A 19096-nucleotide genomic window follows, 5' to 3' on the forward strand; every position below is an offset into this window, starting at 1 on the left:
AGTGCTGCAAAAAATGGCCCAAAAGACCATAATACAGCATGTCAAAAAAATGGCTGAAAATGCAATTTTATAGGTTGTAGAGAGACATCATAGTATACAATGTTGAAAAAAAATGCCAAAAACGTCATAAATTATTCATTCATTGTCCGTAACCGCTAGTCCTCGTGAGGGTCGCGGGAGGCTGGAGCCAATCCCAGCTGTCATCGGGCGGAAGGCGGGGTACACCCTGGACAGTTGGCCAGACTATCGCAGGGCTGACACATATAGACAGACAACCTTTCACGCTGGCACAGGGAGAACATGCAAACTCCGCACAGAAGGGCCACTGCCCGTCATAAATTAGCATGTCAAAAAATGTCCAAAAAAGCTATGGTATAGTATGTCAAAAAACTTCAAATTTTGACATGTCAAAAAAAAAAGGGCTAAAACAACATTTTATAAATTGCAGAGACACGTCAAAGTATACAATGTCGAAAAAACTTCATAATTTAGCACGTCGAACAAAAGTCAAATTATGACGTCAAAAAAATGGCTGAAAACAAAATTTTAAAGCTCATGGAGACACGTCATAGTAAACAATGTTGAAAAAAAGGCCAAAAACATAATAATTTAGCATGTCCGAAAACACCATAGTGTAATATGTTGCAAAATGTCAAATTTTGACATGCCAAAAAAATGGCTAAAAACATAATCAAGCTTGTAGACACGTCAGTGTACAATTTTAAATAGAAAGGCCAAAGACGTCATAATTTAGCGTGATGAAAAAATGGCAGAAAACACCTTAGTATTGTTTGTCAAAAAAACATCAAAAATTGAAGTGTCAATAAAATGGCTTAAAACAACATCTTATATCTTGTAGAAACCCAAAAACGTCATAGTATAGTACGTTGTCAGAAATGACCAAAAATTGCACAAAAACGTCATAATATAGTATGTCGTCAAAAATTGACCAAAATGGTACAAAATCATAGTGTAGTTAAAAATGACCCAAAAATGTCATACTATAGTATTTTGTAAAAAATGACATAAAAATGTCATAGTATGGTATGTAGTCAAAAATACCCCAAGTAAGAAATTACGCCAATGCTGATGTGTCAAAAACTGCAGTTCCTCTAATGCACACTTGAGGCTGGCTCCAAATCAGAGTAAATACCCCCATGTTAAAATGCCAAACTTTACAGAAGAAATATCTTAACAGCCTGGCACACAAAAAAAGGTTTTGGTCTCTATGGCTACATTCAAAATCTACAATAGCTATAAGGGGGTAATCTGTAACTCACCGGTTTACATTTTATTTAGACCCAAATTCACAAATATCTAATGGATTCGCCAAATGAGTATTAGGCTGTCTGCCAATAGTGTCCTCTGCTTTTCGGTCAGATCCACCCTAATAATTACTTGGATAGGTGACAGAAAGGCAAAACTTTTGCTTCATCAGAAGTGTTTTCGAATAGTATGCATCAGCTTTACAAGAGAAAAGACCTCCATTAAATAGCAGCACACATCGGCTTCCCTGAACTTTTCTATGAACTATTTACTTTTCTATGTTGAGACAGTCCATCTACGACTGTCTCATCCAGTGCATGGGAACAGGGACAAAAACAATTTTAAACCTTAAGTCGATGTGCTGCTGCGTCTCCCTTTTGCACTAAACAAATCACACAAGACAGGTTTAATGCATATACTGTGAACTTTATCTTCTAACAAAAGGTACTGCAACAACAAAATAGCTTTAACTTTACTTACATATCTATTATTTGTCAATTTACATATCTCTCTTCTTTTTTCCCCCAAATTTTACTTTTTTTTTTTTTTTTTTTTTTAAACTTTTCCCTCCTCCAGAAAGTCGTTGACATCTGGAAAAAATGACATGGTTTAAGTCTTTATGTCTGAAACTCAGCACACTTCGAATGAAATACAGCTGTGCAGGATTCTTTCTAAGCTATCAAATCATTGTCACAAATGCAGCCCAAGTCCTAACTTCCTAATGTTCTTATCAAATATCAATTTATCAAATAAGAAAATAACCATCACTACATGCAGATACATGCAAAAGCATGTCGGATCAGAGAGGGCTTAGCACAGGTGATTTTTCCACAACTGGACGTAAATGCACCAAATTTCCACTGCAGTTTTGTTTTGAGCAACTGAACAGTACACGGTCAGATCTAAACCAACATCCTTCTTAATTAAGTCAAACGAGCATACTGCTGACAGATACTGCAAACTTGTAGTAAGTGTATACCCTGAGTATTGAAGGGGTCTAAGAATCCGTTCATTGCTGAAGTCGCACAACACAGGAACAGGAAGTTGTTGCTGACCTGAAAGGGCTCTTCACTTCTTGGGAGAGCACTCCTTCGCCTGGTGAGCCTGCAGGACCGCAATCGCCTCATCAACCTGATCAAAGGAAAGGGATGAGATGATGGGATTATTAATTAACAACCCTTGGATGTCTGTATGATAAATACAGTGTGTAGTTACAGTCAGGATCTGGTAAGGTTAGCTTGGAATAAAGACTGGGAAGTGCTGACTGTACATGAAAGGTGGACACCATGACAGCTCCCCATAGATGAGGCCAAATATCTTCATCGCCCCCTGATGGCTTGCTGCAGTACACGTCATGAACCCTTCCCATTCAGGTTAGTGAGTTGGACACGGGACAAACTAAAAGCTCAAAGTACCCGCCAAAGACATTTTTCTCCAAAAGTGGTTTCTGACATTACGGGTAGTTTTCACTGTGATCTTTGTTTACTTTTCTGATAAGTTTGGTTTTAAATTAGGTTACTGTCTTTAAAATACTGATCCTGATCGCTACATTAAACTAATCTCAAATATCCATACATCTCATTTAGCACTGTGTGAAACAAAATCAACAACAAGAAAGCAACTTGCACTGAAACATCTTTTAATATTTTAAGCTGGGTTTTCTTTTGGAAGGACTTAGATATTTTAATAGGGCACTCACCTTCCCACGAGCAAATGTTCCACCAAAACAAGTTCCCGGCAGACACTATTTTGCAAGAGCATTGTCGCTGCATCCTGGGCTTAGCACCACCCAAAATGAATAAGATTTGATCAAAGAAACCCAGAGCATTTTTCCCCACACTGCAGGTTTATGATAAGTTCAGCCACAGCTTTCTCCAGCGCTGCCAAAGTACTCACATTAAGTGTTAAAAAAAGTGTAGGTCCGGCTACCCGAGACTATTCCAAACATAAGACAATTCACCTACCAACGCCTCTAAAGCTCACTACTTAAAACTTTATATCTCACCTCCATAGAAAAAAACAACACGTTGTGGTTGTGTGGTTTTAGGAGGGGTCGTGTGCTAGACTGTTTTTTCAGCCAGGCTGGTGAGATCGGTATTGTTTTCTCCGATTATGCGGAGAAGATTAAGAAGCAGAATCATTACATTGATAAACTATTGTTTTAAAAAGTACTAATAAACTAAAAGGGGTTTTTTTTGCAACATTTGCTTAACTTTTTATTGATAAACAATTCTCACTGCCCTGGCAGATTCCTGCTTTCCCCTCATCAGCAATTACAAAGAATTAGAATCAGAAATCTCTGGAAAACACTGCAGTGTCATCTCCATTGTTTAAGCTTCAGAGAAATCACTTTCTCCACGCAAAGTTACCAAATACCCAAATACCATCCACTGTAGACTTGTAGTTAAAAAAACAGTCTAGTGTGTGTTTGTGCGCATTTACATTGTAAAACAAACACTTTTACTATCAACACTGCAATGACAGTGATACTGCCTTTTTTTGTCTATGCCTTGTTGCCTCAGTGTCCCAAATACAAGCACAACCCAATTTTTGGCTACAAGAAAATCATGAAACCTTGCATTTGGGACAGCTAGAGGAAAAGAAACATCTCTGACCTGCTTCTACTAGAGGATTCCTTCTAATGAGCATGGAGTGATTTGAGGGTTTTAGTCTAAAAGCTTTGTGTGAGACAGGCAATTCATAACTAAAGTCTCAGAATATTCACCAGTCCATAAAGGTAACTTTGTAACAGTGAGAAGAAAACATGAACATAATTATAACCTTGGAGTGCAGGGACTCGGGCGTCTCCAGCATGTGCAGCAGCTCCGAGTTATCGATCTCCAGCAGCATCCCAGTGATTTTTCCAGCCAGGTGTGGATGAAGGGAATGAATCACTGGGTACAATCGCTCCCCTGTGGATCGCAGCAGAGAGAGAGGATTAACAACCAAACACTGAAGTTACTTCAATCTACAAATAAAGGAGAAAAAGAAAGGCAGAACTGAATGACGCCTCACCAAGAAGCTGTTTCTGATCCATTAGTGGAGCTGCAGCCAACATCGAGGCAGTGAGCGGCTCATGGGCCTGAATCTTTGCCGGAGGATCCATCACAGGTGCAGGAACAGCCTAAAGATCAAAACATTTTTAATACGCATATACCATTAGATTTCAAAGTCATATATTCAGGCTAAATCCCCTGGAAGTAAAATGGGTATATTGCTGTCGGCAAGGAAAAGGAGCTGACCAGAAGATATATGGTGCATGTTGTTCCTACAATAAATAACTGGATAGATGTGACAATGAAGATTTACATGATGGAAAAGGTTACTTTCTCTTTGCTCCTAAAGATGGACATTTTCAACAACTGTGGGAAGAAGTGTGTGCAATATATAAGACCTCCAAGACTGGACTTTAACATAATTACTCAAAGGAACATCCTTAATTTCTTATTTATTCATTTTTCCTTTATGTCTGTTGTATTATCTTCTGTTTCGAGATATTGCAGTAAACGTGTTTTGTGATGCCAAACTGCTAAAAGCATTTTTATTAATTTTTTTCTACCATATTTTAGCCTTCACTGCCACCTCTCTGGATGTGTACAGTTTCGTTATGGCTCTTTTTCCATAGCCATTCCCTGAAAATGGACAGAAAAAGACTAGGAGTCCATCTAAATGGAAATACATCTAAGAGGTTTTATCTGTGATACAAGATTCTCTCCAACATCCAACACATTTAAATCACTCTTGGCTTTTTATTGATGTTTGTATATTAATCTGTATTGACTATGGAAGTGATGAAAATGCATTTTAAAAAAATTAAAATAAAAGTACCTGTAGCCTTTGCATGGGTGCAGGGACAGTAACAACCTGTTGGACATTTCTCACTGCAGATGAATACTTGTACTGACCACCTCTGGTCATACTGGGCACGTCAGTGCGCCCTCCTACAGTCTGGGTGCCAATGTTATCTAAATGAAGACGTTACATGTGTCAGATTTTACCATCCACGTAAATGGCACATTGTAAAAGAATGGCGTTTATCATGTTGTCAGACTTCTTGTACTTGTTTTTTGTGTGGAGCTCATGACACGTGGAGCCTGGGTGGAGGCCTGTCTGACTGTAGCAATGGGGGCTGATCCACGTCGGGGAACAGGGGTACCCACAAACTGGTTAGAGTAGGGGCCTAAAAAGAGGGGAGATGACATTTATGAACAGCTCAAATATACATTTATAAAGTATAATATAAAACTAATGTCTCCTTCACCCTGTAGTCTTGGAGGTTGTCCTGTCCATCGAGGCACTGGTCTCATGTTGCTCACAGCATTGTGGTTGTAGAAGGAGCGAGTGGGAGGCTGCATGATAAAATTGGTTAATGGAAGCCTATTGCAGGTCTGAATCATATTCATTTTGAGGTTTTGTAATTATCGGCCTGTGGCAACGATTGGAAAGTTATCAAACTTGTTATACTGTACAATATACATCATTCATGAAAAAAAACTTGTATGTGTGCACATACTTGGCCTATTAAGGTAATTCTGATACAAGACTTGTCCAACTGCATGACACACGGCATTCAAGCAGGATCCCAAACTACTACTAACTACTAACTAACGGTTAGAATCAGTGAAACACATCTGCAGACCCATCTGGACATTTCGCATTAACCATGGAGCATATATCTTCACATCTTGATGTCAGTGAAATTTCCTTTTCTCTGATCCTCCATAATGATTGCAAATTAAGACAGCGGAAGATTGTGAATGTATCCTACCAACACATTCACTGCCAGGCAAAAATCACAGTCAGGTGAGTGTTCACATAAGTGCACACTGCTAAGACCAGGTGCAGTCAAGACGAGGCTTACGTATAGTTGATTCAATCAACATTAAGTCCATTTTAAAGACTGATGCATAATAATAAATATTTAGAAGCAACTGAATAAATATCAATTATTATTAACAACATTAAAAATACATTTATTGAATAAATAAAAGGAGTATAGTGAAAACCAAGGCATTATCTTGCTGTACAAATGAAACAGTTGGGATAAATCATGTTCTCTTTGTACAGCATAAGACAATTACTGAAAAGCAATCAAAGACTTTTTTAAAACATGATGAATATCTACCTCTATGTTCTCACTGTTCAAACATTCATACCTGTGGTACAGTCATGTAGTATCCAGCCTGCTGGTACGAGTCAATGATTGGACTTGTCATGGTCCTCAAGGTAGCGAGTCTCTGCATGTATTTATTGGTCAGGATCGCTTTCCGCTCCTCCCTCCGCTGAGCCAGAGCCACATACAGCGGCTTGGTCGCAACAATTCTCCCGTTCATTTCAGTCACTGCTTTTGTTGCTTCTTCTGGTGACGAGAAACAGACAAAGCCGAAGCCCTTGCTTTGGGAGCCATCTGTCATGACCTGCGGGAAAGAAAGAAATGTTTAAGATACTTGTTGTCAGAATTAGAGACTTAAGACACAAAAACTGTCACGTATAATTAATAACAGAACCAGGATGGTGCAACAATTCACTTTTGTGCCAGTTCCTGCTTTTAGAGCTCCTGTTCAGTTTTTGTCAAATACAAGATTATTGTTAGCATGTTTTTATTTGTGCAGAGTAATAATTTATAACAATAACATTTTTTGTGCCGCTCGTGCTGTTTAAACAAGACACCATTCATACTAAGCATACAAATGGATGTGGACTATGTTGAGTTGATTTTTATTTATTTATTCGAATTTTGAATTTTATCCTCCACTGTGAAAATGTTTAGTGCTCAAATACATTGTAACCTAAATGAATTCACTCTCAAGTTGAACAGAGCTGCTGTTTCCTTCTGTGGAGGACATAATCAGCAGAGTGTGTGTCCCTCTTACATCTACAGAGCGCTGAGTCCTCGACCCTGAGACGATACATACTGTAATGAGTACCCCTTTAAATTTTATTGCAGGTTTTTACGGTGTTGTGGTATAATAAATCAACAAAAAAACAACAATGATTACTACATGTGTGTACTCGCAAAAGTCTTTTGTCATTACCTTGGCACTGGTGATGGTGCCATAAGGGGCAAATTCCTTCCGGAGTCTCTCGTCATCTATGCTGTCGTCCAGATTCTTCACATACAGATTCACCCCCTGAAATCAGAAAAATACAAAATGTTGTATTTTATATAATGTATTTTTTAGCACGTCTTTTTTACAAGTGTATACAGATGTACATTTAACCTTTCCATTACAATCTGCATATTCCTCATAAGTTTGTAAAGTGGCTTGTTTCATCGTTCAGCATAAACGTCGACTGTACAGCGATGTTAGTAACTACCAACCTATGTTTAAGATGTCCTGCATGTTGAAAGTCCTGAAATCACTAGTCAGTCAGCTAATACTAATCTATGTGATTTGGAAAACATACAGTACAAACCTTCGTTTTAAATGATTTCTTTCTTTTTTTTTTACTCTTTCCAGCATACGCATCGCAAGCATGCTTCAGAAAATGTTAAAGATACACCCTGAAAAATTTGAAGAAAAAAAGTGATTTTGATTATTATAGTCATGTGACTCGTGTATTTATCACACCTGTGGATACTCATGTAATTCCCCTGAGTTCTTTGGTGTGTGGTGGTTGACTTTGTTTTAAACTTTAAATGAACCTACTTATTATTTCTTTACAAATATTCTAACAACATGTATCAATTCTAAAAACATAAAAGAAAGACTATAAACAATGTCTTTGAATGTCAATGTGCACACACTGCAACAGCACCTGATAGCGCTGGATGCGGTCCTGTTTGATCTGGTCGAACTTGCGTTTGAGCTCTCCCTGGCGCTCCAGCCTCTTCTGAGCCCGACCAGCGTAGATGATTTTCCCATTTAGCTCCTTCCCGTTCATTTCATTCACTGCCTGGAACAAAAAGAGGAAAGCATCAACATATCTAACAGATTTTAAGTGTGTCTAAACTGTGTCTATACAATGGTTCTTTATTTCCTTTTGAGATTATTTTTTTTATTTTAATGACTGAAATCAGGGCTTTTTTTACTTCTTTCTTTTGTTGGGCTGTTTGTCCCAAGCATTGTCAGTTTTTATGCGCAAGCACCGACATTAATACTTCTGGTTGTCCTATCACCAGATATCTGTCACGTATTTGTATCCACTTTTCATCTCAAAAGGCCAATAAAAAGGTTAATCAGAAAAAATATCAAATTTCTCCGTGGTGTGACTGACTAAGAACATATCTGTTTGTGCGGATTTGAATGTCAGTGTAATGAGCTGCTAATGTTGACAGACATCTAGTCTGCATGGACGTAAAAACTTGTCACACATTACCTTCTGAGCATCCTCGTGGTTAGCGTAGTTTACAAAGCCAAATCCTCGTGAGCGGCCCCTCTCATCCTTCATCACCCGCACACTGAGAGTCCTCCCTGAGAGTTTGAGCACAAGCCAGTCTGTGACTATCTCAGATGCAAAATGACAGTTATACAAATTACCAACTGTGGCAATAAAGTAACCTTCGGAAGGCCCGAAAATGAATTTATTACCAAATGCAGAGAAGAGTTCCTTGAGTTTTTCATCGGTGTAGTCTTCACCAAAGTTTTTGACATAAACGTTGGTGAACTTCATAGCTTTGGTGCCAAACTCCACCTCTCTTTCCTTGCGGGACTTGAAGTGGCCAACAAAACTTCAGACAGAACAGAACCCATCACCAAAGGAGACAAAAAGAAGGGACATAAACAAAAGAAAGTAAAACAGCTGAAAATGTAATTGTTCACAGAGTAGAAATATGTCTTTGGCTTCGGCACAAAGCATCAAAAACACCACAAGACAGTTTATGAAGACAAACCGCAAGAACACAACATCAACAAACAGCGTACATCTGTTTTAATACAACTAATCATTTGACTAAGTACAGCTTTCTGATAATATCTGCTTTTCCTGTTTATGCCTAAAAATCACAATACAGACAAAGACAACAAACCTAGACACAGATCCTACCTATTCACTGACCTAAGCAGGGACAACTGACATTTTCGCCCCAGCAAATGGGCCTTTGGGTTGACAATGCCAGAGTCCAACTGTTTACCTGTCTTTTGACTGAGCAAAAACACACATGAAAAAGTCAACCAGCGTTAATTTACAATCTATAAAGTGAACATGCATATATGTATATTCTGTACTGTTCTTTGCCTCAACTTACTATTTTCAATATGCCATTTTTGCCACATTTTTGGACTGTAATAAGTTAACTCACACTTTCCTATCATTTAGCAGCATCCCATTCATGGTACTGATGGCCCGGTTTGCAGCCTCTTGAGTCTCAAAGTGAACAAATCCATAGCCTTTGGATCCTTTCTCATCACAAACAACCTACAAAGACAAAATGAAAATTACAAAGCTTTTGCTGCAGAAAAAGCACTTTGTTTTGTAACAAAGTGCTTTTGAAATATGTTTTGAAATATCTTGTAATGGACGATAATTTAGATATATCAATTATCCACTGATCCATCAGGTGAGTAATAAGATCAAAACATTGTTTTTGTAAAGGATGCATTGCACAGATCACTCCAAAACACAGATCAATTCAAAAACAGCCAACAAAATCATGAAGGGATCGGTTTTAAAACATCTGCTTAATAATTAGTGCAACATTAGCTTAATACACACTGCAAGACCAAGACCCGAGCGCTACGTCAGCCCTGCAGGCAGTCTTAAAAAGGATGACCCAGGCTGCTTACCTTGCAGGACAAAATATTTCCAAAGGCAGAGAAGGTGTCATACAGAGCCTTGTTGTCAATAGACTCATCCATGTTCTTAATGAAGATGTTCCCCACACCAGACTTCCTGAGTCCAGGGTCACGCTGAGACCACATTATGCGGATAGGCCGGCCCTTGATGACATCGTAGTTCATTGTATCTAGGGCGCACTCCGCTAAGAAATAAAAAAATAAATAAAAATACCTGACTATGATTAATTTGTTTTACTATATCTCTCATAGAGCAACACCACACACTATGCAAGACAATATCAAGGCTTTGTGAGGGAATCCAGCCTACTTTTACCAGGCCAGAATAATCAGATTAGTTGAGTGACAGAATCATTTCACTGTATTTCATGTATCTCCATGATTTAAAAAAGGGCAATTTAATGCTTTTCTCTAAGCCAAAAAAGTGTTGGACTTCTCTAAGGAAAATTTCTAAAATACTTGAAGATATTAGGGGAATTACAGCTGTATCCACATCACTGTGCTGTCCAATGAACGTAAACATCAGCAGCACAATAAAACATTAGGCTTTCTATCGAGCAACACTTATTCTGATCATCCCAATTTTTACCATTACGCTGTCAGTTAGTCCATTTGCTACCTCATTCTTGCAAAATTATGACATCAAACCTCTTTAACATTCCCCCTCTTATTTATTATTTATATAATTGTTGCTGCACTTACAACAATCAATTCCATGTAGAAAACTGGCAACTGATTACAATAGTGGAGATATGTTAAATCGAAAAACTTGATTGATGTTGTCATTTTCAGCCAGAACTGTTAACATTTAAAGATATACAGTTTAACACTCTGATCCAACCCCAACTGACAGTTCTGCTGTGCTTATTTTATGTACTAGTCCCCACTTACTTACTATCATCTGATACATTAACAAACAGGAAATAAAAAGGGATCCTAACACACCACAAACAGACAATGCCTGCTTTAGCTGCCTGTGGCAGAACTTTGTAAAAGAAAAAAAAACTTTAAAGCTTTATTTTGTGTAGATTTGGCCAAAATGGGTACTTTACCATCAGCAGGCTGCTGGAAGTTTATGTAGGCATATCCCAGAGATCTGCGGGTGATGATGTCACGGCACACACGGATCGACATGATGGGTCCAGCAGGAGAGAATTTCTGGTAGAGCATGGCCTCTGTGACGTCAGGATGCAGATCCCCCACATACAGAGAGGCGAGGGGATACGCTGGTCCACTACTGTTCATCTTGGGCGACCGCTAGTTCAAAAAAGGAGAATACTTTATTGTACTGAGTTTTTGAGTTCCTGGTCAAGCTTTTTAAACAGTAAAAAAATATATAATTTGGACATGCATGAAGACTATACCCTCTGTGCTGCCAGTTTACTGCACCAAGTTACATGCCATGAAAAACTATTTAACAGCTTTGCAACAATTTTTACCTTTATGAAGGTTATCATATTCTTTCATATTTATGTTGACCAAATTCAGCTCTATGTTCGCTTGTAAGGTTGTGGTAATATAATGAACACCCTTTTTTAAATACATCCTTTATTTTTAAATATGTTAAACCTGTGCAAACTCTCAGGGGACTGGAGCCTCTCTGAGCATGCAGAGGTTGGGAGGTGGTGTATACCCCGAACAGGTCAGTTTATATACAAAGGTTCAGGTCTTATGTTGTGTCTGCCAACAAAGTTGAAATTTATATTTTCAGCATACTTTATCTCTTTTAAAAGAGAGGCCTGGACAAAATGGCTTTGTAGGATAGTTACATAACAGCATACACATTTTTAAATAACAACATACTCCTCTGAATACAGTGCAACACAATTTAACAGCACAAGCTTTCGAAGTGACCACAAAATTGAATCAACACATTTTTGATACAGTTTCAACAAAAATACTACTACTGGGGACTTTGATTCTTTAATTTAACGATACATACTCTCAACTTCCAGGTCCATCCTGTTTGTATCAACGAGGGTAAACTAAGTGAATACACGTAAGAAGAAAGTAAGTAGAAGTAAGTAGAAACACATCTTTGTATAAATCAGTAGTTCAACAGCACTACCAAAGTAATACCAACTTCCAAACTAAATATTACGTTTTAAGCAATACCTCTAAAACAAACCAAAACATTATAAATTTAATTTCAGTAGGATTTAACTGTTAAGACTATATTGATTTTAACTTGCTCGGTGTACCAAACAAACTGGCAGCTAACGTTAACTGCATTTATGTTTGAGAAAAAAATAATTTAAATTTTCTATTACTCATTGCGTCAAAAGAAAGTGCTTAGCTCGAACCGCCTCTTACACATTAAGCGTTGCCAAAATTTCGTTTCGAAACGTTATTTGTGGTAGAGCTTTAATGACATGGCAAGCTAGGACTACAAGTAAGTGAGTTTAAAGTAAAAGTTAATATAATATTAATTGAACTGTCACTAAGAAAAGTCTTGCGGAAGAGCTAGCTAAAGTTAGCCTCTCTTGGAGCACACCACTTCAAAATTAAGCTAACGTTAGCTGCCAGCTAACGCAGGTGAGTCAACCAACTCTAAATCCAACAATTCTACACAAACCGCGTTAAAAATAACCTTACTTACAGCTTTTTAATATCCAAAGCGTTGAAATAATGATGTATTTTCAGTGGTTGTGAGCGCCGTTCGGCTTTTTCCACATGGGCGGGAGGTTGTTTTTGTTTAATTGTGACCGTGGAACACCTGCAGCTCTCCTCCGCCTGCCGTCTTTCCAATTAAGCTGTGAGAGGGCAGAGGTTAGCTGACGTGACACTCCGCGATGAAAACTAGTTCTCGCGTATCAAGAGCTACAATCTTATCATTTCGCCCTCTGGTGGATGACTTCAAGGTCTTGTCTGGAGCCCCAGCCCACACACAATTTGTCACCAAATCTAAGTGGATTAAATCTATATTTATGAATCTCTAAATAATTTTGTGAACAAAAATGAAGACGTAATTTGCCTGTTATCTTAAACGAAACTTTATTTCACTGAATGGTCTTTGACACTTTCCTATTTCTTACATGTATAGTGAAACTAGAATGGTTTTAAGATACATAAACACAAAGCTAGAATTACACCAACCATTGTTTATCTCCATTTCGTCATTGCTTTTTAGAGCTATTCTAAATTTTCACAACCACGTGTGTGCACTGGGTAATAGACTGTTACAGAAGCATTTTTTTTTTTTTTTAGCCATAAGACTTGTCAGTAAAAACAAAGCAAGTAGATACCTGATATACAGACAGGCTTCGTTCCACATTCACTAACTGCATTTTCATCAAGCATAATAATAAACTGACATGAGTTTTTTTTTTTTCAACAAAAAATTATTTCAATTCATCGGAGCATTTTCAGAGTAAACAGACTGTCAGCTATAATGTGGAATGGTGTCTTCAACTACAATATGTGGAATGTAGTGGTGATAAATGGTATTGTGACACTGAGCTTCTTTCCAAAGTGATGGATTGGGCTTCTCCAAATTGCACCTTTCAAAATAGACCTGATTTTTATTTTAGGTTATCATTCAAACCATCTAACAGCAGAGAGATGCACCTGGGTATAATCTGAGGTCAATATTTAACAATTTAGTCTGGTCTAACTCGTTCCCTTTGAGATTTCTAAAAACAACAAGCAGATGCCGCCACACAGGCTGCAAGAGAAAGCCAGGCACAGATTTTTTGGGGGAGAAAACAACCGCTTTAAGAGGAATATTTTGCAAGCAGGGTTGATACAGTGTGGTAAGACATTTTCAATTAACATCAATAAAAGGTTACTTTAGGGTTTTACATACAGATGATAGTCAATCTTGCAAAATACATGGAACCACATTTACGCACATACAATTTTTCATTGTACTGAGATCAAGCAGCACCTTAACAGTGAGTAAAACTACAATGATAATCCATACTTAGTTTAAAAAAAAAAAAAAAGATGCACTGCCTTTCCAAAGCCTAATAATGTGGAATGTCTGAACAAATCTAACATGACAATTTAAGGGGTCCCTTAAAACTTTAAAACTGTGAATTTGTGAACATGATCAAGGAGCATTACACCAAGATGTCAGTGTCACAATACAGCCTGCCTCCTTTCTGTATGAGCCCACAGCAGAATTGCAGTTAGTTGTTAATACAGGATTGTATGCGTGTCTGGAAAAAATTTAAAAACACAAAAACTGTTTTGGGGGTTATGAAGCAAATGGAACGCCTACCATCACAGTGTTTGGTGGAAATCAACTGCCAGTTTAATTACCATACAATAAAACCTGTAAATATCATGAGGAATCACAAATAAGAAAGTAACAAAAAAAAAAATAGGGATGAAAAATGCACAACAAACTAGCTGGGACAAAGGGATTTGGAAGGACGATTAAAATTCACAACACCCCCCTCCCCCCCAGACCACATTCTCTCTCTCTCTCTCTCTCTCTCTCTCTCTCTCACACTCACACACACACACACACACACACATGCACGCACTCACGCACACACTCTTTCACACTTGCTCTCTCACTACATACAGACGTACACACAAAGCCGACAAAAACAACAGCAACATGGACTCACTAATCAATACATGTTTCCACAAAGTGACTGAATCTGCTAACTGAAAATTACCCTGTCACCTCACAGTGAACTGAGAGGGGTAAACTAGTTGGTCAGGAGCAATTCAGGCTGCTTGTCATACAGAAGTGGGAGGAGCTGATGGAGTGGAGGGGGATGTATATAAGCTGTCTGTGTTTAAGATAAGAGTGTAGGTGGATTAACAGTGCAATTCCATTAGTTTTCCCCGTCTCCGGTCTCTCCCTCATCTGCCTGGTTTTCTGATGTCCACAGCTGGGAAAAGAGAAAGAAAAATGTTTCAATTTTGCTGTGAGTAGCACAGTGCGATCAGAGGAAAAACAGCATGGGCCTTTAAACTCACAGTCAGGTTGTCCCTTAGTAGTTGCATGATCAGGGTGCTGTCTTTGTAAGAATCCTCGTTCAAAGTGTCAAGTTCAGCGATGGCTTCATCAAATGCCTGAAATACAAAGATTACACTTGTTATTTAAACTTCAATAATCCCTCAGCATCTTTGGCTGCAACTGTAAATATCTCAAAACTCCTTTATCATGAATGCAAGTAATTATATTCTGGCTATTTGTGAAGTTTGACGACTTAAATCTTAAAAATGTACAGTTGACATGTAAAAGGTTTCAAAACTATAATAACAGGCTTCAGTTCGTACCGCCTTAGCCAGGCTGCAGGCCTTGTCCGGGTTGTTGAGGATTTCATAGTAAAAGACTGAGAAGTTGAGGGCCAGGCCAAGCCGGATAGGGTGTGTTGGCTGCATATCCCCCTTGCTAATATCAAAAGCTTGCTGGTACGCCTGCTGGGAGTTGTCCACTGTGTCTTTAGGCAGAAGAAGATGAACAAGAAATTAACTTTCATTATTTCACACATTTTAAAGCAGCATTAGTTGATTTGTCAGCCACTCGGGGGCGGCAAATGCGAAAAACGACAACCTGCATTGTAAGCTTAAAATTCAAATGGCAAAAGAGTTTGTTTGGACGTATTGAGCACATGTGGAGCAATTTCTTTCTGCTAACAAAAGACAATCCAATGATCACTTTCCTTTTTGCTCTGTTTTAATCTCCAAAAAGTCCCAAAAGATATACAATGAATTTGCTGCCGCAAAATTTTTAAAAATTAGCTGGAAGAGGCTACGCAGAGCTGAGTGAAAATGCTTTATGGGCTTCTCACTATGGGTGGCTCCTTTCACATATTTTTATATTTTTTTAACCCATTGTAATCATAAAATATTAATTAATGCAGCTTTAAGCATAATTTATAATGTTGATCATGTCCTCACTTACCCTTCTTAGAATCCCCAGATGCAACCTCAGACAGGTATCTATAATAGTCGCCTTTCATTTTCAGATAGAACACCTTGCTCTCAGGAGCAGATGCATTGCTAATGAGAAAGTTGTCCAGTAGCCCCTGAAAACAACAATCAAAATTGATTAGTTTTGTCATAATAAGGCTAAATTACACATAAGCAATGTTGTCATGAGTGTTTGAAACAGGACTGTTTTTTGTGTGTTTTGGGGGTTTTTAAAACACCAACAATGTATGAAACCCTTACGAGCACATCATTGCAGATTTCCTGCAGCTCAGCTTCAATCTTCTCCCGGTATTCACGTGCCATCTGCTGTTTTTTGTCATTGCCCTCAGTCTTCTGCTCGATGCTGGAGATGACACGCCAGGATGAGCGGCGTGCTCCTACCACATTCTTGTAGGCAACAGAGAGAAGATTGCGCTCCTCATTTGACAGCTCAGTACCTTGCTCTGTCACCGACTTCATGGCAGCAGCCATGTCATCATAGCGCTCAGCCTGCTCAGCAAGCTTGGCCTTCTGTACCAGGTCGTTCTTATCCATTTTCTAGACTGGGGAGAAGAAGAAGAAGAAGAATTACGAGTTATTACATGTAATTGATATAAAATACAATGAAAAATGTTTCACAATAGCCCTCAGGTTGTCCATTCATAACATGTTTCTGGTGGTTTGAACTTTGTGTTGTTAACTAATTTTAATTTAATTTGGCAGGCCAAGTCTTTAAAGCAAGGAAACCACTGTCTTCAATGGAAAGTGAGGATAAGCACTGCGAGCTGGGCCCCTTGGCAAGTGGGTCAACCATACACATCCCTTGCTAAGGTTAACCGTTAGCTGCTAGCTAGTGGGTAGCGCTGAGCGATCCTTTCTCTTCCCCATTAACGTAATATAACTAAATACGACCGAATCCACCTCATTTACAGTCTTACAAACTACCATAATTTAAAATTTAATATGCACATCGGTTAAACTGGCGTTTAATGGCGTTTCAATCGACAGTTGCTACACTGAGTGAAGCCTTCCCGGGTCAGGCTTTAATGCCCTCCCCTTATGTTGCTAGCAGCGCTACATTCCGCTAACTGATGTCACCGTTAGCTTGTTAAATGCGACCGATCGGAGTCATCGTTTATTTTCTTCTCATTTCACGTTGACGATCTAACTGGATTAGATAACGTTTATATAGCTAATCTGTCGTATTCATGATTACGCAGAGCGAGTGGAGCGGCTAACCGTTAGCTGGCCGCCGTCGTCTAATGTACCGCTATTCTAACGGTAACGCTGGTGAGCTAGGCCAGCAAAAGCGACGATTGGCTTTCGTTTAAAAAAACACGACGAGGGTGTTGGCAATCCACATCTGCCATTTTTTAAGAATCAATAGAAAGCAAATTATTGTGTTGTAATGTATTACTATCGCGTTTAATTCATTTTCAGCAGCTGTATCACGGCCCGCCCAGGCGGGCGAGCCTGTCAGAACAAAGTGTCACGGAATCCGACCGTCGGTTAGCTCCGTGGTTAGCATTAGCTGCTAGCCAGCGAGCTAACCCGCTAACCTTTCACAAAACCAGCTAGCTTGCCATCATGATGGCTTCTCAACAGGATTCAACCGGACACGATGAAACAGCCGTTCTTAACATGAAACTACGAATAAAAATCCGGTATTGTAACGCGCTATGCATACTTGCACCGTTTTTACACTTACAAGATTGGCGATTTTTAGTCCTGCTTTTTTTTCTCTCTCTGGACAATTCAGCCTCCGTCCTCCGTCTCGCTCAGCGTATCGTTCAGGGCAGTACCACTTCCGCTACACTACCACTTCTGTTTCCTCTTTTCTCACCACACATCTGCCTTATGTAATGCAAGCACTGTTTAACAGGATAAATTAGATCATTCATATCACCAAATATAAATATATATATATTAAAAACACTCTTATGTGCGCCTACATCACATTTTCATAATCTAACGTTTTTTTAGTAGTATCACTTTCACAATCGGTGGTTTATACGGATTAAGACGGTGACATGATGTGTTTTTATTCACCAATAATCAAAGCAAATACGGTAATACATATGTGCAAAGCTGCTGATCTACGTCTTGCATCAAATTTAGTTACTCAGACATAATTATCTAGGCCTCACCAAGCGCGCCGGTAGAGGAAATGCCGGCGCAAACCATGTATACCTCAACAATGGTAATGGTAGATTAATGCACATAATAACATCAACACAATAAGTCAAAATGAATAACAAAACGATCGTGTGTGTGTGTGTGTGTGTGTGTGTGTGTCTTCATGCCAAGCTACATATACAGTATATATACACACACACACACATATGTAATACACACATATGTCTTCAATGCAACCTTGTGTAAATGAACAAAATGTTCAAAACATGCTAAGTGGGAAGGGAGGTCACACTAAATACTTACAACTTTGGCTTTTTGACGTTGTTTTATTCTGAAATATTTGTGTTTTTAAAACTGTATATATATTCCCTGTATGTTCTGGTTGTATTCTGGTTATTGGTTGAAGATGAACCTTATTACCACCAATTATATACCACTTATTGCCACTAATTACCCCTTTACTTAGAAAATCCATATGTGGAAGTCATTTACGACTAAGTTTTGAAAAAAAAAAAAAATACAGACAGACTAAAATATAAACAATAGCATTATTCTGAAACATTTCATACAAAATAACACTCATGCCCTAGTTTTGTATTTGTTTACCACCAAATTATTATACTTTTATTTAATTTGCAGACTGAACTACACAGTTTTAATTTGTTGTCGCAGCCATTCCACAAGTTAACCCCTCTGATAGATACAAATCTGCTTTTTATGTTTGTCCTTACTATGTTTTTTGGGGGTTTTTTTTAACACACCTGTTCCCCTAAGTTCACACTTGCTCTCTATGATTTTAAACAGCCTCTGAATACAGGTAGGAAGCAAATTATTTTTTTACTTTGTACATTATTTCTGCAATTTTAAAGCATATGAGTTCATAAATAGAATATTGGTTTGCTCATAATAATTTGATCAATTTACAGTTCTAATAACTAAAGATGTTGCATCACTGTATAAACAACCATGGGCAGGAAATTTGCTGACTCTTAATGGTTGTAATACATGAGTGACTGTTAAATGTGTTAGAAAGCTTCTTTTGCTTTCCATCCAGCACAGCAAGTTCAAAGGTAAAAGTGAGTTGC

The 19096-nt window shown here is 38.4% G+C and overlaps 2 protein-coding genes across 2 annotated transcripts; both read right to left on the bottom strand.

The window, feature by feature from the left end:
* Positions 1 to 1671: 1671 nt before the first annotated feature.
* On the bottom strand, positions 1672 to 12768 carry pabpc1l (poly(A) binding protein, cytoplasmic 1-like). Its single transcript, XM_088082043.1, has 17 exons — positions 12601 to 12768; positions 11054 to 11258; positions 9993 to 10186; positions 9509 to 9624; positions 9265 to 9351; positions 8799 to 8938; positions 8587 to 8681; positions 8026 to 8163; positions 7302 to 7397; positions 6423 to 6683; positions 5528 to 5615; positions 5327 to 5446; positions 5095 to 5231; positions 4282 to 4390; positions 4048 to 4178; positions 2322 to 2397; positions 1672 to 1856 (listed from the first exon to the last, which is right to left on the bottom strand). Exons 2-16 carry the CDS (start codon positions 11244 to 11246, stop codon positions 2335 to 2337), a joined length of 1968 nt encoding a protein of 655 aa, XP_087938169.1. The 5' UTR covers positions 11247 to 11258; positions 12601 to 12768; the 3' UTR covers positions 1672 to 1856; positions 2322 to 2334.
* Positions 12769 to 12978: 210 nt separating this feature from the next.
* Positions 12979 to 17732, bottom strand: LOC121946546 (14-3-3 protein beta/alpha-1-like). Its single transcript, XM_042491156.2, has 6 exons — positions 17584 to 17732; positions 16137 to 16438; positions 15868 to 15991; positions 15240 to 15403; positions 14937 to 15032; positions 12979 to 14848 (listed from the first exon to the last, which is right to left on the bottom strand). The coding sequence occupies exons 2-6, from the start codon at positions 16428 to 16430 to the stop codon at positions 14792 to 14794; spliced, it is 735 nt and encodes a 244-aa protein (XP_042347090.1). The 5' UTR covers positions 16431 to 16438; positions 17584 to 17732; the 3' UTR covers positions 12979 to 14791.
* Positions 17733 to 19096: the final 1364 nt, after the last annotated feature.

This window comes from Plectropomus leopardus, chromosome 9, assembly GCF_026936395.1.
Source record: "Plectropomus leopardus strain MGB_pleo_1.0 chromosome 9, ASM2693639v1, whole genome shotgun sequence".
NCBI classification, from domain to species: Eukaryota; Metazoa; Chordata; class Actinopteri; order Perciformes; family Serranidae; genus Plectropomus; species Plectropomus leopardus.

Coding starts and splice junctions, on each gene's coding strand:
- pabpc1l (XM_088082043.1), bottom strand. CDS start 11,246: ATGAACAGTAGTGGACCAGCGTATCCCCTCGCCTCTCTGTATGTGGGG. Junction 9,352..9,508: donor CTGCTAAATGATAGGAAAGT/GTGAGTTAACTT, acceptor GTTTTTGCTCAG/TCAAAAGACAGGTAAACAGT. Junction 5,232..5,326: donor GAGCTCCACACAAAAAACAA/GTACAAGAAGTC, acceptor GTCTTCATTTAG/ATAACATTGGCACCCAGACT.
- LOC121946546 (XM_042491156.2), bottom strand. CDS start 16,430: ATGGATAAGAACGACCTGGTACAGAAGGCCAAGCTTGCTGAGCAGGCT. Junction 15,033..15,239: donor CCTGCAGCCTGGCTAAGGCG/GTACGAACTGAA, acceptor TTTGTATTTCAG/GCATTTGATGAAGCCATCGC. Junction 14,849..14,936: donor TACTAAGGGACAACCTGACT/GTGAGTTTAAAG, acceptor CTCTTTTCCCAG/CTGTGGACATCAGAAAACCA.